The sequence below is a fragment of the Phyllobates terribilis genome, unplaced genomic scaffold (assembly GCF_046119375.1).
Source record: "Phyllobates terribilis strain yellow unplaced genomic scaffold, ASM4611937v1 Scaffold_5__5_contigs__length_657084704, whole genome shotgun sequence".
Classification (NCBI taxonomy): Eukaryota; Metazoa; Chordata; class Amphibia; order Anura; family Dendrobatidae; genus Phyllobates; species Phyllobates terribilis.
Genome location: NW_027362765.1, coordinates 341356507 through 341382803, shown reverse-complemented (window position 1 = coordinate 341382803; position 26297 = coordinate 341356507). Strand labels below are relative to the sequence as shown.

The following is a 26297-nucleotide window of genomic DNA, read 5'->3' as shown; positions in this document are numbered from 1 at the left end:
CACTGTTAAAAAAGGACATGTACTGAAACGGATACAATTTGCCAAAGAACACAACTGACCAAAAGAGAAATGGAGAAACATTTTGTGGACTGATGAAAGTAAAATTGTTCTTTTTGGGTCCAAGGGCCGCAGACAGTAGGTCAGACGACCCCCAAACTCTGCATTCAGCCACAGTACAGTCTGAAGACAGTGGAGCATGGTGGTGAAGCATCATGATATGGGCATGTATCTCATACTATGGTGCCGGATCTATTTACCGCATACCAGAGATCATGGACCAGTTTGCATATATTAAAGTACTTGAAGAGGTCATGTTGCCTTACGCTGAAGAGGATAAGCACTTGAAATGGGTGTTTCACCAAGACAACGACCTTAAACCACACCAGAAAACTAGCAAAATCTTGATCCCAGTCCAAAAAAATTGAGGTTATGGAGTCGCCAGCCCAATCACAGGACCTTAATTCGATAGAAACTGCGTTTTTGATGTCACCCCACAAGTGTTCTGAGGCAAAGCCAATAAATACCAAACAATTGTGGTATGTAGTCAAAGCATCCTGGACTGGAATAACAGGTGACAGGAGTTGGTTGACTCTATACAACATAGATGTGAAGCAGCTCTAAAAACCTGTGGGTCTACAACTAAATATTAGGTTAGTGATTCACAGGAATGCCAAATCCTCAAAAAAAAAAAAAGAGAGGACATATTGTAAAGACAAATGCAGACACTGCTATTAGAACAGAACAATGTTCATTTTTTGTTATTTTCTGTAAACTTAACAGTAGATGGATTTTGTGTGTGTCTTGGAAGACCTAACATATGCTGGACGTCCTGTGGGTTTACGGTAAATTGAGGTTTGTATGGTATTGTCTTTGATGTAAATGATCGTGCCAAAAAAATGTATTTGGAAGTTTGAGAAGATGATTAGGAGTAGAAAACTTAGGTGATTAGGAGTAATAAATCTGCTAATACTATTAAATGTTTGCTGGTGAATGCAAGAAGTCCTGCAAACAAAATGAATGAACTGGAGACTTATGTCGGCTACAGAATACGATATGATGGGTATTACGGAAACCTGGTTGGATGACAGCCATGACTGGGTGACAAACATAGAGGGATATACTACATTTAGAAAGGACAGGTAAGAAAAAAGGTGGATGGGTGTGTATTTTTGTTAAATCCAACTTAAGACTTGTGCTCAATGAAGACACTGAGGGAGCTGCGACAATGTAGGGTCAGTCTGGGTTAATGTACACGGGGATGGCCAGAATGGAAAGCTGCTAATTGGAGTTTGGTATAACTACAATTATCTGTAGATGAACCAACCAGAGGAGCTAGACCAGATACAATTTCAGATCTACAGGTCTGCGAGCATTTGGGAAGCAGTGACCATAATATGGTAGACTGGGACCATAAATGGGGCATGTTTAATGATATACTACTAGAATCCTGTAGAAAACTTATACCCTCTTGTAATAAAAAGAAACCATTATTGGTAATTAAGCCAATACAAAGAATAAATAAGTCAAAAACAAAATGCAGAAAAATCAGACATAGCATTTAAGTATAAAGATCTCAATAGGAAATGTAAAAATAAAAATCAAACTACTAAAGTTGTTATAAGATTGCAACTCTATAAAGTCTCATAATTAAAAGCTTGCAATCTTAATAACTTACCTTTACATGACTCAATGCAGCTGACCCCCTCTCTGTAGGAAGCAGGCAATTGAGGAAAATCCTAATGGCTAACAGATGTGAGACCAACCTTAGCTTGAATGTACAAGAATGCGGAGGAGGACAGATTTACAACCAGTAGAGAGAGGAGCCCCAGCTGAAAAGAAAACTTAAAATCCTTTGTCTACCTTATAGAAATTATGTTTTATGAACTGCGTCGATATACGGTAATAATATATATAAAAGTCATATTTTCAGAAACATGATGAAATGGCAAACGCGATGGCCAGGGTTCGCTGAATGGCTAACGGTCCGATAGATTATGCGAACCGTGTCCCATTTGGTCTCTATGTAAAATGAGGATACAAAATATGATGTTTTATCTCCTGCCTGGAATTTGCAGTGGCAAAGATATTCTGTAAGTTGGGGAACTCCTAAAATTCCGAAAGGCTGAGCACATCCCACAAACAGACTACGCATAAGGTCATCATGGGGAGGTGTGTGGGTGTAACTTGGAGCTAATAAAGGGCAGAAACGCTGTTTCGGTCTTTGTAATTCTGGGAAGGCATAGTTCGCTGTATAAATGTCCACTTTCCAAATCAGGAGTTCTTCCCTCCGCTAAGCTAGAAGCCATTTCCGTGACCAGGTTTAGTAAGTTTTCTTTTGTTATTCCTTATTTTATATAATTGTATAGTGTTTTTCCCATTTTGTATATTTTTATAAAAACTGCTCATCTTTCTATATTAAATATAAAATGTAATAGCTCTGTCCCTCTTGCTCTGTAAACCGCACCCCTGAAGCCACACGCTACCTGTAATGGGTGTCCAACCGGCTTGTGCAAACGATTGGTGGTGGCAGTTAGTACTCTCTTGTGTTAGTGTGGAGCTGGCAGTGATTGTACCGGGATATAATAAATATTTAAACACACACACATTATATACACTACAGACCAAAAGTTTGGACACATCTTCTCATTTAAAGATTTTTCTATATTTTCATGACTATGAAAATTGTACATTCACACTGAAGGCATCAAAACTATGAATTACCACATGTGGAATTATATACTTAACAAAAAAGTGTGAAACAACTGAAAATATGTCTTATATTCTAGGTTCTTCAAAGTAGCCACCTTTTGCTTTGATGACTGCTTTGCACACTCTTGGCATTCTCTTGATGAGCTTCAAGAAGTAGTCACCGGAAATGGTCTTCCAACAATCTTGAAGGAGTTCCCAGAGATGGTTAGCACTTGTTGGCCCTTTTGCCTTCAATCTTTGGTCCAGCTCACTCCAAACCATCTCGATTGGGTTCAGGTCTGGTGACTGTGGAGGCCAGGTCATCTGGCGTAGCCCCCCATCACTCTCCTTCTTGGTCAAATAGCCCTTACACAGCCTGGAGGTGTGTTTGGGGTCATTGTCCTGTTGAAAAATAAATGATGGTCCAACTAAACGGAAACCGGATGGAATAGCAAGCCGCTGCAAGATGCTGTGGTAGCCATGCTGGTTCAGTATGCCTTCAATTTTGAATAAATCCCCAACAGTATCACCAGCAAAGCCCCCCCACACCATCACACCTCCTCCTCCATGCTTCACGGTGGGAACCAGGCATGTAGAGTCCATCCGTTCACCTTTTCTGCGTCGCACAAAGACACGGTGGTTGGAACCAAAGATCTCAAATTTGGACTCATCAGACCAAAGCACAGATTTCCACTGGTCTAATGTCCATTCCTTGTGTTCTTTAGCCCAAACAAGTCTCTTCTGCTTGTTGCCTGTCCTTAGCAGTGGTTTCCTAGCAGCTATCTTACCATGAAGGCCTGCTGCACAAAGTCTCCTCTTAACAGTTGTAGAGATGTGTCTGCTGCTAGAACTCTGTGTGGCATAGACCTGGTCTCTAATCTGAGCTGCTGTTAACCTGCGATTTCTGAGGCTGGTGACTCGGATAAACTTATCCTCAGAAGCAGAGGTGACTCTTGGTCTTCCTTTCCAGGGGCGGTCCTCATGTCAGCCAGTTTCTTTGTAGCGCTTGATGGTTTTTGCAACTACACTTGGGGACACTTTCAAAGTTTTCTCACTTTTTCGGACTGACTGACCTTCATTTCTTAAAGTAATGATGGCCACTCGTTTTTCTTTACTTAGCTGCTTTTTTCTTGCCATAATACAAATTCTAACAGTCTATTCAGTAGGACTATCAGCTGTGTATCCACCAGACTTCTGCACAACACAACTGATGGTCCCAACCCCATTTATAAGGCAAGAAATCCCACTTATTAAACCTGACAGGGCACACCTGTGAAGTGAAGACCATTTCCGGTGACTACCTCTTGAAGCTCCTCAAGAGAATGCCAAGAGTGTGCAAAGCAGTCATCAAAGCAAAAGGTGGCTACTGTGAAGAACCGAGAATATAAGACATATTTTCAGTTGTTTCACACTTTTTTGTTAAGTATATAATTCCACATGTGTTAATTCATAGTTTTGATGCCTTCAGTCTGAATGTACAATTTTCAGTCATGAAAATACAGAAAAATCTTTAAATAAGGTGTGTCCAAACTTTTGGTCTGTACTGTATATATTTTCCATGAGTTGGAATCAGATATATATACCATACGCTCACTGTCAGTGCCCCAATAACCAGGCTAATAGTGGAAGCAGCCGCGGTCTTGTCCACAACTCATCAGCCAATTGCGTGATGGTCATGATGATTGGAGGCAGCGGAGTTGCGTTCCCTTGAGAACTGGTGGCAGCAGTGAGATCGGTGTGATCGCTCTAGTGTCATCTGTGACAAAGTGGTAGGTTCTGCGTGACCCCCCACTTCCGGCTGTGTGTTCCTGACAATTGGTGGTAGCGGTGCGATCTGCTTGCCCCCCCACCCTCCAGCTTTGCGGGACACATTTTATATAAGGATATTCGGATGTTAAGTCAGTTTGAAGGCGGCAACTAGATTACACGGGATGGAGGCCTCTCCTATATTACATGGTGTCAGAGAACAGGACCCATTTTCAGCATGTGATAGCCATTTGGTCTTGTAACTTCTGTGTTCTGCCTGTTTTTCCAGCATTCCTCACATGTATTAAATCTGTCAAACAGTCGCAAATCATGTTCACGGAGCGACGAAAACTTAAGGCCCGAGCACGCTATAAATACTCGGTGCTCGGCCGAGCATACTCGGCGAAAGGGTTAACCGAACATACTCGCTCATCACCAGTGCCTACATGTGCGAATAAACCAGAAGTCCTGAGTACAGCACACAAGGCTGCGTTATATTCATTGCCCGAGCGCTCGTAAAACAAATGAATTGTGGGTTCAAGAGGCATAGAAGAGAGTGGATTTCACTAACAGATAAATGGAGACCGAAGAAAAGGGACCAACTGCACATTTTACCACATGGATCTCGATTAAGAACGGCTGCAGCATAATATAAGCAGCGTATTCTTACCAATCTTGCGTCACTTTTTCTGTGAGCTTGGCTTATCTCCATTTCGGGTGAGTTATTTTGCATTAATTGTCTGGTCCATGAAGTGGAGAATTAGCGATGCGTTAGCTAATTGTGAGCATGTGATGAGATGAGTGCACGAGGGTGAAATGTAGCGGTATTGGGAGGACTGATCGCATTGGCTGCTGAGAACGATCAGCTCAACACAGCGGTATCTTGTAGTCGGTTTACTGGGTTTCATGCTTATATAGGGTGTGAAGCGGCTTGTGCCAGACCTACACACAAGGATGTGCCAGCATTGATAGAAGCTTCCCGGGGGTTAAACTGCCTAGGAGCCAGACCTGAGTAGCTTGGGAATAAATAGATACAGTTAAAGAAAAGACAGCAAGAAAAGTGTTCAGATAATGTGAAGGCAAAGATTGTAAAAGAATGCTGGAAAGGATGAGATTCCCCTACAGGGAGGCCCGCCTGTACGCGTTCAGGCAGAAAGCTGCTCATTACTGATTTCACCGTGGTAATATGGGTCAGCATGACTGATGAAGCCTGCTGCGAAACATGTATCAAGGGGCACTGGATGACATTACCACGGTGAGTCTGCATGACTGGGACTCTGATGCAGTTTATGAGTGACTGAGGAATTAACCTATATACTAAGATTGCATTGCACTAATCCCTTTAATTCTGATGATCTAAGTATTTAGGGTTAGTCATTTAGGCGTTTTTATCCATATGGATGCAAAGTATTGATGATCCAGACACCTTATGGAACTTCATGGGTCCCACTACCATAGATTATGATATTTGAATTGCTTGCACATTTGTGTTAAATAAAAATTTTAAGACAACCAATAGGTAGCATATTCAAACTACCGGATTTTTCAGAAATATATATGACTTTCAACAGATGCAGGTGAGATCTAACTGAACAGGTGAAAGACTTTGAAGAATTGATAAATGCAAGAGAAAGACGTGACTGCACAGATTAATGAATAAAAGGGACTGAATATTACTAGAGGATACAGTGAGGGGAAGAGTAGAGTCCTGCAGCACTGGGGTTCGACAAGCAGAGGGAACAATCCATAAATCTTACAATGACATACTGTCAGAAAAATATTGAGAATTTCTCCCTCCCAGACCCCTCTTCATCCCCCCTCCCCTATAGTATTTGTCAGAGGAGAAGAACTGACACTCTACAAAGCTGTCTATATCCAAATAACAGTATAACAAGCTCCATAGCCCATTCTAATTAACATACGAATGAAGTTTCCCTTAGTACAGACCTGTAATAGATTGACACATTTCAGCAGATGGGCCAGAGATTGAAAGACAGAGGATACAGATCTTGGGTTTCAAAGGAACCTGTCGCACTCCACACAATAGAAGGGTCACCCTCATTTGCAAAATCCTTTTGGTTAACAGCAAACTGCAGACTTTTAAGCACCGACATGAAGTATGGAATATTGGGAGTTCTATAATTCCGATAATGATGGGACACATTTTTAGCAGCAGGGTCATCTAAGGAACGATATACACATTTTTCTGGATCTGTGAGCCCTTCCGGTGAGCTGCAACGCAAGAACACCAAAATAACGGACAGCAGCCATGTCATGTCTCTACAGAAAGGTAAATTCGTAATAAAAAAATAGGATGTCACTTGCTAACTTTGGTGATCAACCAGCGAGGAGTTATTGCAGAAGTTAGAGCTTTTAATAAAAACATGAAGGGTGGAACCGAGCCAAAGTAAGGTCATCACAGGGGCATGTGTGGGCAGGTCCCCCCTTCAGCATAAAAGATCCAACTTCATTGCCGGGAGTATATAGTTATTATAAGCAATGGATACCTTTCGCTAATGGTCAAATCTGGAGTGCCTCCCCTCCACCTATATAGAATCGTCTTTGCGATCGTATAGTAAGTTTCTTCTTTAATCCTTATTATTTTGTGTAACTGCATATGTATCATCTTGTCCCCTTTCGTAAAATCTTTGTATATTTTTCCTAAACACTGCCTCCCTTTTGGATTAAATATAAAATTTAATAGTCCAGTTTCTTTTGCTCTGTAATCATTCCCTCCCCCGAAGCAATATACGCTACCCGAAAGCAGGCATTTGACCAGGCCTGTATTATATTTCAAATCTGGCCGGTGGTGGCAGTGAATAATAAGTGGGTTATCGTGAAGCTGGCGGTGATCGTACTAGGCATATACACATATTCCATGCGTTAAGATCCGGAAGTCTGACACCATACGCTTTCTGCTCGCTTGCTGATAGCTACGTAGTGAGCAATCAGGATCGTGTGCTCGTGAATCCCTGCTCAATCCTGTGATTCCCTGACAAAATGACAGCAGCGGCAAGATATTGTGTGATCTCCCCGGTATAGTCTCTGACACGTACGTAACAAAAAGAGGAGACTATAGCAAAATATTTTGCTGTTTGTAGATTAATTGAATGGACCTGAGAGAAGCATGTTGGGAACTGCCTTTGTGAATGAAATAAAGGAATCCATTAGGGAGGAGCTTGTGAATGTGTCCTAAAGAGGGGAAGCATTTAAAAGACCTTTTGAAGCTGCCTAAAGGGGAGGAGCAGGAGTTGATTCAAACTTATAGGACAAAGTAAGATTTGGAGAGAGGAAGCAGCAGCCCCCACCCATTCACATGGCAGAAAACATGGTCCTATTGTCTCTTGCAACTCTGGACAGCAGTTAGAATGATTGATTTTACCCCTTTACGACCTTGGACGTACCCATACGTCCAGGTCGCATGGTACTTAATGACCTTTGATATATGGATACGTCATGGCAATCGCCTGCGCACAGGGGCTGTGCACACGCGATCACCGCCGGATGTCAGCTGATTCTGACAGCTGACACCCAGTGCCCTCATCGCTCCCAGCACTTTAACCTCTAAATGCGGAGATCAAAACTGATTGCAGAATTTCGAGAGCAGGCAGAGGGAGGAAGCCCCCTCTGCCCTGGAATTAGGATCCCCTTGAAGTCATCGCAGGGGCCCAATCATTACCATGATGACCCGATGTCGTCATGATGACATCCGGGTCACCAGAGCTAGCAAAGTTGCTACACCATACTCAGTAGCAAGTTTGTCTGTCAGTGCAGCGCTGACAGTTTGTAAAGCATAGGCATGCTTGTGCATTCCTATGCCTTATAAGCGATCAACCTACAAAAAGTGAAAGTCCCGTAGTGAGACAAAGTAAAAAAAGTGCAAAAAAAAAATTGTAACAATATTTAAAAAAGTAAATAAATCACAAAATGCTAAAAAAGCAAAAATACATTGTACCCATAAATAAATATCTTAATGAAAAAAAAAACAAAAAAAGTACACATTTGGTATTGCCACAAGCAGAACGACCCGACCTTTAGTCTTTTTTTATGTGTTTAGTAAACACCCCCAAAAAAAGGGGCAAAAAATGAGGCTTTATCATCATATCGCAGAACAAAAAGTGTAATAAAATGTGACTGTGACGACACAGCTTCTAATCTTAATTAGCCAGACATCTAGATTTGTTAAGCCAAGAAAAATACACTATTGTGTTTGTGTTTACTTTAGAACTCGTGTGTGTTTCTTTGGTGGGTCACAAAGGACAGACTAGTATTTGTATAACCCTGAATGTTGACTTCTATTGGTCTGTGAACAATGATGTTTGTTACTATGCTAATTGCATATTGTACTCAACTAGCTAGTTGTTGATTTACAAGAACACCAACTATGTAAATTGATTAAATGCTCAAACAATGTGACCCGAACTCTGCACCTTTTCCCCCCGACCTGTGACTGACCTTAGCCACATATGTACATATAAAAAGTGTTTTCTATCCTGCTGCAAGGCGAACCAAGCAGAATAAGAGAATCAGAGACATTTTTAAGGACAGCAGATGGATAGCATGGATCCATCCAGAGAGACACAGACTTGGATTGTACAGGTTTCCAGCCTAAGGGTACACGGCCCCTTACTGGAAGGATACAGATCTGCTTCATTAACCATCAGAAAAGCCATGAATACATTTGGGGGAACCAGGTTAGGACAATGAGGTCACCTGGCCCCATAGATTTGTTTGGGGTTGCCAGGTGGGACCCTTCGGTCGCCAGGAACCCATGGAGATGATTGGAGAAGCAAGATTGGGACCAGCCGGTCATCTGGCCCATGGAAACTCTCAGAGAGACCAGGGTGGGACCCTCAGGTCTCCTGGCCTTGTACCTCGGTGGACTGTCAGCTTCCTAAACTTGCTGCTACCTCCTCTCTGTGGGGGCTCGCCAAAAGCGGGGTGGGGTGGGGGGTTGGGGCTCACAGGTTGAGGTAGTTGGCCCTGGAAGTCCCAAAGTCGCAGCTGTTCTATCCCAAGCGGGCCAGAGGAAGGGTGAGGACTGTGTAATGTTATACCATCTTGGGTATGTGCTGGGACTGTCCTATGTGTTTATTGTCCGTTTGGTGGTTCAATAAATTATTGTCACACTGTTTTACCCACACCATATCTTGTCTGAGTAGTGTTATGCCCAGGGAGGAACCCTTCACAGCAATCAAAAAGACGAATTTAAATAAAAATAGTAATCGCTAAAAAAAAAAAAAACGCCTAAAAAAACAAGCCGTCATACAGCTCAATCAGCAGAAAAATAAAGAGATATAGCGCTCAGAATAAAGCGATGCAAAAAGAATTATTTTTTCTATAAAATATTTTTTATTGTGCAAAAGCCTCAAAATATAAAAAAAAATTATATAAATGTGGTATCACTGTAATCGCACTGACCCGAAGAATAAAGCTGCCTTATCAATTTTACCAGACGCAGGAACTACATATATAAAAAAAAAAAATAAAAAAAAATCCTGAATTGCTGATTTTTGTTTATTCTGCCTCCCAAAAATCGGAATACAAAGCTATCAAGAAACGGCAGGTGCCCGAAAATGGTACCAATAAAAACATCAACTCATCCCCCCAAAAAACGAGCCCTCACATGACTGTCAGCTGAAATATGGAAAAATTATAGTGATGCAAAAACTAGTTTTTGCAAAAAAAAAAAAAAGTATATTTTAGTGTTTGACAGCTGCCAAACAAAAACCCGATATAAATATGGTATCGCACCGATCCGAAGAATAAAGCCGTCTAATCACTTATACAGCACGAGGAACGGCATAAAATAAAATCAATTCTTCACCGGCTGGTGATTTGTTCATTCTGCCTCTCAAAGATCGCAGTATGGCTTGGCTCACATTTATCCTGCGCTTTACGCTAAGCGCTTACATCGAGGTCTCCGTGTAAATCTCTGAAATATGTGATTCAAAACGGACCCCCGGCGGAAGATTCCCTATAATGAGGAAGATGGAGGCACTGTGGATGCCAACAGGGCCTGTGATCCCACAGTGACAGTCTTTTTAGATGTGCATAAAAGTGCAGTCGGCCAGAGTTTTGTGCACTTCTGAACAGAAGGACACCGCAGAACAGAGGCCAGACGGAGTCCAGAGTAATTCTGCTGCCTCATTACAGTGAATGGATCCTGCAGGGGTTTCATCTGAATCACGTCACTTGGAGATTTAGATGGAAACCCCAATATCAGTGCTCAGCGAAGAGCACAAGATAAATGTGATCCCAAATGTTATGTAAAATGTTCCCAACAAAAGCTTCAATTCAATCCACAAAAAAACCCAAGTCCCCACTAAGGGCAGTCATCTCTTAACGGAAATATAGGGGCTTCCACGTTACTGGTAGCACAAAGGCTCTGGAAAAGCGGTATGGCTCCTCACCCCTCAAAAGAAATCCAGCAAATTCTGCGCTCCCAAATCCAAATGCCCCCCCCTCTCTTCAGAGCCCCAGTGTGCCTAAACCACAGTTATCGTACACGTTTGGCATTTCTGTATTGATGAGAGCCCCCTAATTTACAGTGGTGTCTCGCCAGAAGCACGAGCTGGGCATAATACCCTGGGCACTACGCCACCAGTTTGCAATTTTCACTCGGCAACATCCGCTGCTGCTTGTTCCTGGAAAACACCCATGGAGTCAAAAAAGTCACTACACCCGTAGATAGGTTCCCAAAGGGGTATAAGGTCTAAAATGGGGTCACTTGTGGGGGATAATGCTCTTCTAGCACAAACTATTCTAGGAAATAGCGCTCCGTCCCTCCCGAGTCTCGCCGCGTGGCTAAGCAATACTGTACAGCCACATATGGGGGATTTCTACATTCAGCAGAAGTTGTGGAACACATTTTGGTGCCATTTTTACACACTTCCCACTGTGAAAATGTGAAATGTGGGGTAAAACAAAATTTTGGTGGTAAAAACGTAATTATTTTTCCTTCACAGCCCAATGGTAAAAAATTGTGTGACCCACCTGTGGTGTCAATATGATCACTGCATCTTTAGAGGAATTCATTGAGAGGTGTAGTTTGTGAAATGCGGTCTCTTATGTGGGGGCGTTCTGCTGTTCTGGCACCTCAGGGGCTCTGCCAATGTGCCATGGCACCCTCAAACAGTCCAGCAAAATCTGAACTTTGCACTGTGCCTCAAAAGTAGATTTTGACCACATATGAGGCATGTACTCAGGAGAGATTGCACAACAAATTTTGGGGTTTATTTTCTCCTGTTGCCCTTGTGAATATGCAAAATTTGGGGTTAAAAAACATTTTTGTGGGAAAAAGGTGATTTTTTTTATTTTCAATGTTAAAACTTCTGTGAAGCACCTGGGGGTTCAAAGTGGTCACCACACATCTATATAAGTTCCCTGAGGGGTCTAATTTCCAGAATGCGGTCACTTGTGGAGGGTTTCCACTATTTAGGCAGATCAAAGGCTCTCCAAACGCAACATGGCGTCCGCTAATTATTCCAGCAAGTTTTACATTCAAAAAGTCAAATGGCGTTCCTTCCCTGCTGTGTGTACAAATAGTGGTTTTCCCCCACATTTGGGGTATCTGTGCTCAGGAGAAATTGCACAACAATTTTTGGGGTCTATTTTCTCCTGTTACTCTTGTGAAAGTAAAAAAAAAAAAAAAATTGGATCCAAATTAAAAATGTGTCAAATAAAGTTTTTAGATTTGAGAGTCCTCAGTGGTTGATACCTTTCAATGGCTACCTGAAAAGATGGTAACAAATTGCAAGCTTTCGACACTACTCAGGTTTCTTCATCAAGCATAGTATACCACAAAATCTGGAGAGTCACATATTTATACACAGGAAGACACAGAAATAATATAATGGATGGGACAAGTGACGTAAAGCAGAGCTATTACTATTGGAGAGAGATAAACACCGTTGTGGCCGTAAATATTGGAATAGATCATAGATAAGGAGTGTGAAAGTTTTATCATCGTATGCTTGAGGTCTGGTCCAGGGTTGTGATGACCCCACAGGTCTGATGAGCACATTCCTTCGATGATGTAGAAGGACATCAATCCATGCGGCACATTCAATCCTGCTCTGAAGGTGTCAAAGGTTGTCATGAGTTTATATTCCCAAAGCATTCTGTTTCTCTGAGATTTGAAGTTACCTTTTCATACCAGTAATTTCATATCCGTGATGCGGTGATCAGGGGTACAAAAATGTTTGGCTACAGGTAGATCTATTCTTTTATTGTGTGGCGATGAGGATTCATCCTTGTCCTAAGTTTTTGCCCTGTCTCCCCTACATACAGACCCCCAGCTGGACATTTGGTACATATAATTAAGTACACCCCATTAGATGTGATACAGCTGAATGTACCTTATAGTCCTGATGTGAGTTGGGGATCTTTATCTTGTCTGTGGTTGTTATACACGGACAGGTTTTAAATTTTTTCTGGTAGCAGAGAAGGTTCCTGTAGCTGGTGGAGATGACAGGGAGCTTCTGACAATGATGCTTCTTAGATTTGGGGGCTGCCTGAAACACAGAAGTGGGGGTTCTGGAAATATGGATTGTAATCGGGCATCTTTTTGTAGTAAGGGTTGTAGTTTCCGTGCAGCTCTTCTTAGCGCCTCCAGATTTGGATTGTAGGTGACTATTAGAGGCACCCGGTTGCTTTCTTGTTTGGTTTTGTAATGTAGGAGATGATTCCTTGATATTCTGGTGGCTCTTGTAATCTGGTTCTCAATTGTTCTTGGATGGTAGCCCTGATTCAAAAAGGTCTTTCTGAGGCCATCAAGGTATTTGTCTCTATCCATCTGGTTGGAACATATCTGATTGTATCTGATGGCTTGGCTGTAGACAATAGAGTTTTTTATGTGTTTTGGATGGACACTGTCCCATTTAAGGTATGTAGGACGGTCGATTGGCTTCCGGTACAGGGATGTCCCATTTAAGGTATGTAGGACGGTCGATTGGCTTCCGGTACAGGGATGTCCCATTTAAGGTATGCAGGACGGTCGATTGGCTTCCGGTACAGGGATGTCCCATTTAAGGGATGTAGGACGGTCGATTGGCTTCCGGTACAGGGATGTCTCCATTTCATTGTTCTGTAGTGATGTAGTGAGTCATGGTAGCGTGATTAAGGCGCTTTGCCGAAATGCGTCGGTCTCTGTTTCTTGGATGTCCTAAAAGGTGTTTGCATGTTGTTAATCTTCCCATGACGGATTAATAAAGAACGTATTTTTTTAAAATAAGAATTTCCCCCACCCTCGCTGGAGGATTTTTTCCCTTTTTTTTCCCTCCAAAAATGTTTGTTAAAAAATTGTGCTGATGTAAAGTAGACACGTGGGAAATGTTATTAACCATTTGTGTGGCATATCTCTCTGATTTAAGGGCATAACAGTTTAGTTTGTTTTGCCAACTTTCCAATTTTTTCACAAATAAACGCAAGTTGTATCAAAGAAATGTTACCACAATCATGAAGAACAAAATGTCACGAGGAAACGCTCTCAGAATCAGCGGGATCCATTGAAGGGTTCCAGGGTTATTACCTCATCAAGGGACAGCGGTCAGAACTCCAGAAATCAGCCTCGTCATGAAGGTGAAATCAGACTCTGGGTGAAGGGGTGAAGGGGTATGAACAACTTGGCTGCCGAATGTCATTGAAAATGCATTTCTAAGGCGGTGTGCTCACTATGTGGTTTTTAAGCATTTCCACAGGGGCAATTCCGCTGAAAACGCTTAAAAAACGCTTGGTAGAAGGCCTGCCATGTTCCCCATTGATAATCCGTGCTGTGCAGATGCTGCGGAAATTTCCCCTGCGGATTATCATTGTGGAAAAAAACGCAGCATTACCAATTATTTTGTGGAAGCGCGGCGCTTTCACCGCCATTGACTTGCATTGGAAGGCATATTCTATGTAATCCGGGAGATCTGCCGAGGTTCACTGAGGGTCTAGGGATCCCGGCTGCCTCAGTGTCCTCATCGGACTGGCCGGATGTGTCGGGAGGCTGGGGAAAGGGAGAAGGAAGCGGAATCCTGGCATAAAACATGGAGGACGTGGGTTCCCCACCCCCACACTGATGGGCTCCCTTTGAGGCTCTTACTATATTATATGCTGTCTTGCTCTTTTATTGGGGCTTGTGAACCTTCATAGAAATTGGAAATATCCATAATAAAAGGGCTCAAAAGAGTCTGCTAGACTTAAAGATGGAGGGTGGGTGATACCTAATGCTTTACAATCTCATAGAAACGGGTTCAGTTGTTGAAATATAAGATTTATCTGGTTGGAATATCCACTTTCAGGGTAGGAGTTGTAAATTTACAGGTCAAATACATACATTATACTACAAAGGGTCTGATCCCAGGGGGAAGCTACCCTCTATAGAAAGAATGTTCCCACAAGGGGATCTGCCCCCCGCTGGTCGGGTGTGGAATTGTATATTACATACTCCCCCCTACCAGTGCGCCTTCTAGTGGACTCAGCTGGTGGTGGAGAGGGCCTTACTAACTTTTCTTCCTTTCCAGCCTCTTCCCGCTTTTCTTCTCTCTTGGGGGGGAGCCTACGCCACCTAATCAGGGGCACCGATTCTTTATGAAGATATATTTTTTCTTTTCTGTCTCTCTCCTTTTCTAACCTCTAGTCCTTACAATGTCCTCAGTTAAGCTCTGATCATTAATACGCCAGGGGTCTTAATGTCCCTCAGAAGCGCTCTCAAATTCTCTACTCTATGCATAAAAAGAAAAAGTACATATCCTCACGTTACAAGAAACACACCAAGTCTGAACATGTGCCCAAAAGATAGCAATTACAATCATTGGTTTCGTAGCACAAATCCTGATTGGAAATCCAAGGTGTCTCTGGCATTCTCCCTCATTGATACACTCATGGATACTCAGGGCAGATACAGCTTTCTCAAACTAAAGATTACAGAATCCATTTACACGATTGCCAACTGGTATCTCCCTAATAGAGACCAGATTCCGGTGTGCCGCCCTTTTCTAAACTCAGTCTCTAACTTTACAGAAGGTACATTGAATCCAAAGGAGGATTCATCCTCGGGGAGAGGACCAGTCCCTCTAAGGCAACTGCGCTCTTTCAAGAAGCTCCTCCGTGTCCTCCGACTGACTGATCTATGGCGGATAACGAATCCTCAGGGTAAGGACTACACTTACTGCTCACATATACATAATTCATATAGCTGCATACACCTCTTTCTCTTCAGCCACCATGCTTTAACTTGGCAGCCGGAGGCTACAATTGGGAAATATTTTGTGGACCAGGGTTGGAAGAGTCAAAGACAGAAAAAAACAGAGCGTGGTCTGACCAATGCCCTTGGACATGGAGACTGGATGATAGCCTTATGCTATATATCTTATGCTCCTCTGAATTGAGGGAAGCTATTGAATCTTTAGTCCAAGTTCATTCTTCTGATCAAACTTCAGGCCCTCTATAGTGGGGGGCTCTGAAATGTGATGAGAGGGGTCCTAATTAAGCACGGTTCCCGCTTAGAGAGGGAGAGGTCTAAGAAGGTGGAGGTTGTGTTACACCAAATCCATTCTCTTGAGACTTCACACAAACGTTACAAGTCGGCAGAACGTTTGCAGAATTCATAAAAAAAAAAAAGAAAAACTGAAAAGGACAAAAAAAAAAAAATCATTCAATCAAAAGAAAAAGTTCAAACTTGTTTTTATGATTTTTCAGACAAACGTGGGAGACCATTGTCAAGATTGCTCCAGCCACGCTCATCTGCCAAACTTATCTCTCAGGTTAAGAGGCAAGATGGTGGAGATGCACATGATCCAAAGGAAATAGATGATCTTTTTCGCTCCTATTATGAGAAATTAATCGCAGATATGCCCCCTTTCGATGTCTCTGAAAAGATTAAAGAAGAGTATATACAAGAAACCTCTCTAGCCATGCTCAATAACTCGGTCCTGAAGGCACTAGAAGAGGAGACTTCTTTGGAAGAGATCGACCCCGTAATTCGGTCTACCCCATCGGGTAAATGCCCAGGACCAGACGCTTAAACACTGGCATTCTATAAAAATCTCAGGAACAGCTCTCTCCAATATTAGCAAAGACCTTTAGCGCAATAGATCATGTGGGCTTTGTCCCTCAAGCTTCAAAGGCACATATTAGTGGGCTTCCTAAGCCAGGTAAGGACCCTTCGATTATAGCTAGTTTTAGACCAATTTCTCTACTAAATGTAGATATTAAACTATTCTCAAAAATTCTGGCCGATAGGTTGACTCCATTGCTTCCTTCTGTGATCAACAACGATCAGGTGGGCTTTGTCAAGGGCTGAGGGGGTAGACATAACACCATAAAAACCTCACCAATTATCTCAAAGGCAAAACTTAGCTCTACCTCATTAGGTCTCCTCTCCGTAGATGCAGAAAAGGCCTTTGACAGAGTCCACTGGAGGCTTATGGAGGAAGCACTTAGATAGGCTTAGGTCCACGTTTCTTACAAAGAATTTTGTCCCTATATAACAACACGAGTCCGGGTGAATGGGCTGCTGTCCACGCCGTCTACAATCAGTAATGGAATTAGGCAGGGCGGCCCCCTCTCTCCATTGCTGTATGTAGTAGTAATGGAGCATTTAGAGGGGATATCCATGGATACACATTCGGCTCCAAGTCATATAAAACGTCTCTTTACGCAGACGCCTTACTTCTTTATAAATCACAACCACAGATTTCCTTCCCTGCAGTTCTGAAAGAATTTGATAGATTTGGATCACTGAGTAATTTCAAAGTAAACTACTCTAAATCTGAAGCCTTAAATATTTCACTCCCTCAAAATGATTTTTCAAATTATGAATAAGTTCCCATTTCAATGGAAAAGAGAATCACCCTAACCCTCTTTGTCAAGGACCCTAGATTGGCATTTTCAATCAAACAATGGGTGGGCTCAGATATACCATGGAGATAGCTGCCGTGGTGCTCAGGAGGTTGGATAGACCTGGTCAGATGTAGGATCACTAGAAGGACTCTTAGAACATGGCTGGCTTTGAGGAGAGGGGTGTTCCCTGGAAGATCAATTAATCCACTCATCACTTTTTTTAATCCATCTTTTATACTGGGATACATGTGCAGTTCTTTCCTCTGTCGGGGGGCAGTGGAGGACCCTCGATTAGATCAGATACTAGAATATGGGAAGGTGCCCACTTTTGTACATCTACAGGAACGGTCTCCAAACAAGAAAACACAACCGCAATCATTTTTAGTAGCACAGAAATTTCATAAATCATCAATTTCACCTTCTAAGAAAAACTATTTCTGCAAGAAACTGGGCCAGAAGACATGATATCAGTGATTTATGGGGGTTTAAGCAGGGAGGGAGGTGTGGGGAAACGGAAATTTCAACAGGCATGGGAAAGATTTAGGGGCCGAAATATCTCCTGTAGACCGGGAAAGAAGTTTCCTCTTTACTCAAACTCTCCAGTGCTTGTATTACTCAGGAGAAAAATGACAAGACCCTCACAAGGCGGTATCACTATCCCTCTACACTCCACGTAATAGATCCCACCACCTCAGAAAGGTGGGAAACAGGCTCTCTGATCCATATTTGGTGGGAATGTCCCAAGATCAAATCATTTTGGGAAAAGGTGTTTGATAATTATCAATGAAGTACAGGAAAAAGAATAGAGAAATCACCACAAATAGCCCGGCTATCGACACTGCCTTCTTCAATAGGATCGCAAAAGAAAGATATCCTTAGATTAAGCCTATTGCTGCAAGGACGGATGTCCCACGATTTAGGAAACGAACTGACCCCCCTACTATAATGGATTGGAATAAAGAAATGGTTAACATGTAGAATGGAGGAATTATCAGCAGATCGTAACGATACCAATGATAAGTTTCAGAGAATACGGAGCGTGTGGATTTTATTTCAAGATTCAGCTGACTTTCAAAGTTTGTTCCGTTAACTCATAGAAGAACATAGGACAATAGGTAACATGTAGGAGATTTTAGGGACCCGCATTCCCATAACCATAAATCAGATTGAATATAAAATCAGAAATGTTATCCTACTGAAATGTCTGTTCAGTAAATGCCTCAATACTTGGTCGGCTCCTTGTGCATCAATGCGGCAATGTGGCATGGAGGGATCAGCCTGTGGCATGGAGGGGGATCAGCCTGTGGCATGGAGGGGGATCAGCCTGTGGCATGGAGGGGGATCAGCCTGTGGCATGGAGGGGGATCAGCCTGTGGCATGGAGGGGGATCAGCCTGTGGCATGGAGGGGGATCAGCCTGTGGCATGGAGGGATCAGCCTGTGGCATGGAGGCGATCAGCCTGTGGCATGGAGGGATCAGCCTGTGGCATGGAGCGATCAGCCTGTGGCATGGAGGGATCAGCCTGTGGCCCTGCTGAGGGGTTATGGAAGCCCAGGTGGCTTTGATAGCCGCCTTCAGCTCATCTGCATTGTTGGCTCTGGGGTCTCATCTTCCTCTTGACAATACCCCATAGATTCTCTATAATAGATCCTCTATGGGGTTAAGGTCAGGCGAGTTTGCTGCCAATCAAGCACAGTGATACTGTTGTGTGTAAACCAGGTATTGGTACTTTTGGCCGTGTGGACAGGGGCCAAGTCCTGCTGGAGAATGACATTTCCATCTCCATAAAGCTTGTCGGCAGAGAGAAGCATGAAGTGCTGTAAAATGTCCTGGTAGACGGCGGCGCTGACTTTGGTCCTGATAAATTACAGTGGACCTCCACCAGCAGATGACATGGCCCCCCAAACCATCACTGATTGTGGAGACTTCACACTAGACCTCCAGCAGCTTGGATTGTGGCCTTTCCACTCTTCCTCCAGACTCTGAGACCTTGATTTCCAAATGAAATGTAAAATGTACTTTCATCTGAAAACACCTTGGAGCACTGAGAACAGTCCAGGTCTTCTTCTCCTTGGCCCAGGTAAGACGCCTCTGGCGTTGTCTATTGGTCATGAGTGGCCTGACACAAGGAATGTGACACTTGCCCATGTCTTGGATACGTCTGTGTGTGGTGGCTCTTGAAGCAATGACTCCAGCAGCAGTCCACTCCTTGTGAATCTCCCCCAAATGTGTGAATGGCATTTTCTTAACAATCCTTTCCAGGCTGCGGTTATCCCGGCTTCTTGTGCACATTTTTCTAACACACTTTTTCCTTCCACTCAACTATCCATTAACCTGCTTGGATACAGCACTGTGTGAACAGCCAGCTTCTTTAGCAATGACCTTTTGTGGCTTACCCTCCTTGTGGAGTGTGTCAGTGACTGCCTTCTGGACATCTGTCAAGTCAGCAGTCTTCCCCATGATTGTGGAGCCTACTGAAACAGACTAAGGGACCTTTCTAAGCACTTAGGAAGCCTTTGAAGGTGTTTTTTGTTAATTATTGTAATTTACTGATAATGACTTTTGTGTTTTCATTGCCTGTAATCCATAATCATCAACATTAACAGAAATAAACACGTGAAATAGATCCCTCTGCGTGTAATGACTATATAATAGACCCCTCTGCGTGTAATGACTCTATATAATAGATCTCTGTCTGTAATGACTCTATATAATAGATCCCTCTGCGTGTAATGACTCTATATAATAGATCCCTCTGCGTGTAATGACTCTATATAATAGATCCCTCTGCGTGTAATGACTCTATATAATAGATCCCTCTGCGTGTAATGACTCTATATAATAGATCCCTCTGCGTGTAATGACTATATAATAGATCCCTCTGCGTGTAATGACTCTATATAATAGATCCCTCTGCGTGTAATGACTCTATATAATAGATCCCTCTGCGTGTAATGACTCTATATAATAGATCCCTCTGCGTGTAATGACTCTATATAATAGATCCCTCTGCGTGTAATGACTCTATATAATAGACCCCTCTGCGTGTAATGACTCTATATAATAGACCCCTCTGCGTGTAATGACTCTATATAATAGACCCCTCTGCGTGTAATGACTCTATAATAGATCCCTCTGCGTGTAATGACTCTATAATAGATCCCTCTGCGTGTAATGACTCTATTTAATAGATCCCTCTGCGTGTAATGACTCTATATAATAGATCCCTCTGCGTGTAATGACTCTATATAATAGATCCCTCTGCGTGTAATGACTCTATATAATAGATCCCTCTGCGTGTAATGACTCTATATAATAGACCCCTCTGCGTGTAATGACTTCCATATAATAGACCCCTCTGCGTGTAATGACTCTATATAATAGACCCCTCTGCGTGTAATGACTCTATAATAGATCCCTCTGCGTGTAATGACTCTATAATAGATCCCTCTGCGTGTAATGACTATTTAATAGATCCCTCTGCGTGTAATGACTCTATTTAATAGATCCCTCTGCGTGTAATGACTCTATTCAATAGATCCCTCTGCGTGTAATGACTCTATTTAATAGATCCCTCTGCGTGTAATGACTATTTAATAGATCCCTCTGCGTGTAATGACTATTTAATAGATCCCTCTGCGTGTAATGACTCTATATAATAGATCCCTCTGCGTGTAATGACTCTATATAATAGACCCCTCTGCGTGTAATGACTTCCATATAATAGACCCCTCTGCGTGTAATGACTCTATATAATAGACCCCTCTGCGTGTAATGACTCTATAATAGATCCCTCTGCGTGTAATGACTATTTAATAGATCCCTCTGCGTGTAATGACTATTTAATAGATCCCTCTGCGTGTAATGACTCTATATAATAGATCCCTCTGCGTGTAATGACTCTATATAATAGACCCCTCTGCGTGTAATGACTTCCATATAATAGACCCCTCTGCGTGTAATGACTCTATATAATAGACCCCTCTGCGTGTAATGACTCTATAATAGATCCCTCTGCGTGTAATGACTCTATAATAGATCCCTCTGCGTGTAATGACTCTATATAATAGACCCCTCTGCGTGTAATGACTCTATATAATAGACCCCTCTGCGTGTAATGACTCTATAATAGATCCCTCTGCGTGTAATGACTCTATAATAGATCCCTCTGCGTGTAATGACTCTATATAATAGATCCCTCTGCGTGTAATGACTCTATATAATAGATCCCTCTGCGTGTAATGACTCTATTTAATAGATCCCTCTGCGTGTAATGACTCTATTTAATAGATCCCTCTGCGTGTAATGACTCTATTTAATAGATCCCTCTGCGTGTAATGACTATTTAATAGATCCCTCTGCGTGTAATGACTTCCATATAATAGACCCCTCTGCGTGTAATGACTCTATATAATAGATCCCTCTGCGTGTAATGACTCTATATAATAGATCCCTCTGCGTGTAATGACTATATAATAGATCCCTCTGCGTGTAATGACTCTATATAATAGATCCCTCTGCGTGTAATGACTCTATATAATAGATCCCTCTGCGTGTAATGACTCTATATAATAGATCCCTCTGCGTGTAATGACTCTATATAATAGATCTCTCTGTCTGTAATGACTCTATATAATAGATCCCTCTGCGTGTAATGACTCTATATAATAGATCCCTCTGCGTGTAATGACTCTATATAATAGATCCCTCTGCGTGTAATGACTCTATATAATAGATCCCTCTGTGTGTAATGACTCTATATAATAGATCCCTCTGTGTGTAATGACTCTATATAATAGATCCCTCTGCGTGTAATGACTATATAATAGATCCCTCTGCGTGTAATGACTCTATATAATAGATCCCTCTGCGTGTAATGACTCTATATAATAGATCCCTCTGCGTGTAATGACTCTATATAATAGATCCCTCTGCGTGTAATGACTCTATATAATAGATCCCTCTGCGTGTAATGACTCTATAATAGATCCCTCTGCGTGTAATGACTCTATATAATAGATCCCTCTGCGTGTAATGACTCTATATAATAGATCCCTCTGCGTGTAATGACTCTATATAATAGATCCCTCTGCGTGTAATGACTCTATATAATAGATCCCTCTGCGTGTAATGACTCTATATAATAGATCCCTCTGCGTGTAATGACTCTATATAATAGATCCCTCTGCGTGTAATGACTCTATATAATAGATCCCTCTGCGTGTAATGACTCTATATAATAGATCCCTCTGCGTGTAATGACTCTATATAATAGATCCCTCTGCGTGTAATGACTCTATTTAATAGATCCCTCTGCGTGTAATGACTCTATTTAATAGATCCCTCTGCGTGTAATGACTCTATTTAATAGATCCCTCTGCGTGTAATGACTCTATTTAATAGATCCCTCTGCGTGTAATGACTATATAATAGATCCCTCTGCGTGTAATGACTCTATATAATAGACCCCTCTGCGTGTAATGACTCTATATAATAGACCCCTCTGCGTGTAATGACTTCCATATAATAGACCCCTCTGCGTGTAATGACTCTATAATAGATCCCTCTGCGTGTAATGACTCTATAATAGATCCCTCTGCGTGTAATGACTATTTAATAGATCCCTCTGCGTGTAATGACTCTATTTAATAGATCCCTCTGCGTGTAATGACTCTATTTAATAGATCCCTCTGCGTGTAATGACTCTATTTAATAGATCCCTCTGCGTGTAATGACTCTATTTAATAGATCCCTCTGCGTGTAATGACTCTATTTAATAGATCCCTCTGCGTGTAATGACTCTATTTAATAGATCCCTCTGCGTGTAATGACTCTATTTAATAGATCCCTCTGCGTGTAATGACTCTATATAATAGATCCCTCTGCGTGTAATGACTATATAATAGACCCCTCTGCGTGTAATGACTTCCATATAATAGACCCCTCTGCGTGTAATGACTTCCATATAATAGACCCCTCTGCGTGTAATGACTATATAATAGATCCCTCTGCGTGTAATGACTATATAATAGATCCCTCTGCGTGTAATGACTATATAATAGATCCCTCTGCGTGTAATGACTATATAATAGATCCCTCTGCGTGTAATGACTATATAATAGATCCCTCTGCGTGTAATGACTCTATATAATAGATCCCTCTGCGTGTAATGACTCTATATAATAGATCCCTCTGCGTGTAATGACTTTATATAATAGATCCCTCTGCGTGTAATGACTCTATATAATAGATCCCTCTGCGTGTAATGACTAATAGATCCCTCTGCTTGTAATGACTAATAGATCCCTCTGCTTGTAATGACTAATAGATCCCTCTGCGTGTAATGACTATATAATAGATCCCTCTACGTGTAATGACTCTATATAATAGATCCCTCTGCGTGTAATGACTCTATATAATAGATCCCTCTGCGTGTAATGACTCTATATAATAGATCCCTCTGCGTGTAATGACTCTATATAATAGATCCCTCTGCGTGTAATGACTCTATATAATAGATCCCTCTGCGTGTAATGACTCTATATAATAGATCCCTCTGCGTGTAATGACTCTATATAATAGATCCCTCTGCGTGTAATGACTCTATATAATAGACCCCTCTGCGTGTAATGACTTCCATATAATAGACCCCTCTGCGTGTAATGACTTCCATATAATAGACCCCTCTGCGTGTAATGACTTCCATATAATAGACCCCTCTGCGTGTAATGACTATATAATAGATCCCTCTGCGTGTAATGACTATATAATAGATCCCTCTGTGTGTAATGACTCTATATAATAGATCCCTCTGCGTGTAATGACTCTATATAATAGATCCCTCTGCGTGTAATGACTCTATAATAGATCCCTCTGCGTGTAATGACTCTATTTAATAGATCCCTCTGCGTGTAATGACTCTATTTAATAGATCCCTCTGCGTGTAATGACTCTATATAATAGACCCCTCTGCGTGTAATGACTTCCATATAATAGACCCCTCTGCGTGTAATGACTCTATATAATAGACCCCTCTGCGTGTAATGACTCTATAATAGATCCCTCTGCGTGTAATGACTCTATAATAGATCCCTCTGCGTGTAATGACTCTATAATAGATCCCTCTGCGTGTAATGACTCTATATAATAGATCCCTCTGCGTGTAATGACTCTATATAATAGACCCCTCTGCGTGTAATGACTCTATATAATAGACCCCTCTGCGTGTAATGACTCTATAATAGATCCCTCTGCGTGTAATGACTCTATAATAGATCCCTCTGCGTGTAATGACTATAATAGATCCCTCTGCGTGTAATGACTCTATATAATAGATCCCTCTGCGTGTAATGACTCTATATAATAGATCCCTCTGCGTGTAATGACTCTATATAATAGATCCCTCTGCGTGTAATGACTCTATATAATAGATCCCTCTGCGTGTAATGACTCTATTTAATAGATCCCTCTGCGTGTAATGACTCTATTTAATAGATCCCTCTGCGTGTAATGACTCTATATAATAGATCCCTCTGCGTGTAATGACTCTATATAATAGATCCCTCTGCGTGTAATGACTTCCATATAATAGACCCCTCTGCGTGTAATGACTTCCATATAATAGACCCCTCTGCGTGTAATGACTTCCATATAATAGACCCCTCTGCGTGTAATGACTATATAATAGATCCATCTGCGTGTAATGACTATATAATAGATCCCTCTGTGTGTAATGACTCTATATAATAGATCCCTCTGCGTGTAATGACTCTATATAATAGATCCCTCTGCGTGTAATGACTCTATATAATAGATCCCTCTGCGTGTAATGACTTTATATAATAGATCCCTCTGCGTGTAATGACTCTATATAATAGATCCCTCTGCGTGTAATGACTCTAATAGATCCCTCTGCTTGTAATGACTAATAGATCCCTCTGCGTGTAATGACTAATAGATCCCTCTGCGTGTAATGACTATATAATAGATCCCTCTACGTGTAATGACTCTATATAATAGATCCCTCTGCGTGTAATGACTCTATATAATAGATCCCTCTGCGTGTAATGACTCTATATAATAGATCCCTCTGCGTGTAATGACTCTATATAATAGATCCCTCTGCGTGTAATGACTCTATATAATAGATACCTCTGCGTGTAATGACTCTATATAATAGATCCCTCTGCGTGTAATGACTCTATAATAGATCCCTCTGTGTGTAATGACTCTATATAATAGATACCTCTGCGTGTAATGACTCTATATAATAGATCCCTCTGCGTGTAACTATCTGGAGGTAAAGCAGATGCTCTGATCCTGCCCTGACATGAACAGGAACAACACTGGGGAAGGAGCGGCTTTTAACCTCTTGATTTTTTTCCTGTTCTTATTAGGATAGATGGACAATCACAGGTGCGCTGTCATGGTGGCACAGTGCAAAAGCCTGGCCTGCTGACTGAATACACTATAAATGGCATGAACATGGGCGAGGACACATATAATGTGGCAGCATCCACCGCAGACCATACAATGTATTAGTGCCCACAATACAGGAACAATACTCACCGGAAGCAGAGAGCGGCCCTCAGAGGTGACCAGCACATTAATATTACAGGGGAACTCCATCTTGTGGTAACTGAAGTCGTAGTCCACCTTCTGCCAAGTGATCAGGTTACCTAGCGCAGTCAGATTGTGTACTCCTAATGAACAGAGAGAAATGTGAACACTACACAATAAACCACTGACCTGCTGACCCTCCTCTGGCCTTCCACCTCTTCGTACTCCCTTTACTGACCTGCCGACCCTCCTCTGCCTTCCACCTCTTCGTACTCCCTCTACTGACCTGCCGACCCTCCTCTGCCTTCCGCCTCTTTCGTACTCCCACCACTGATCTGCCGACCCTCCTCTGGCCTTCCACCTCTATCGTACTCCCTCTACTGACCTTCTGACCCTCCTCTGCCCTTCCACCTCTTTCGTACTCCCTCCACTGACATGTCGCCCCTTTGGTAGAGTTGCCCCCCCCCCCCCCAACC

General features: G+C 42.2%; 1 protein-coding gene across 1 annotated transcript in view; it reads right to left on the bottom strand.

Moving 5' to 3' along the window:
- Positions 1 to 26297, bottom strand: part of MCMBP (minichromosome maintenance complex binding protein) — a 109161-nt gene that overhangs the window by 5401 nt on the left and 77463 nt on the right. Inside the window, exon 13 of the mRNA XM_073684599.1 lies at positions 25831 to 25964. Coding sequence (XP_073540700.1) covers positions 25831 to 25964 — 134 coding nt within the window. The remainder of the gene's footprint in view (positions 1 to 25830; positions 25965 to 26297) is intronic.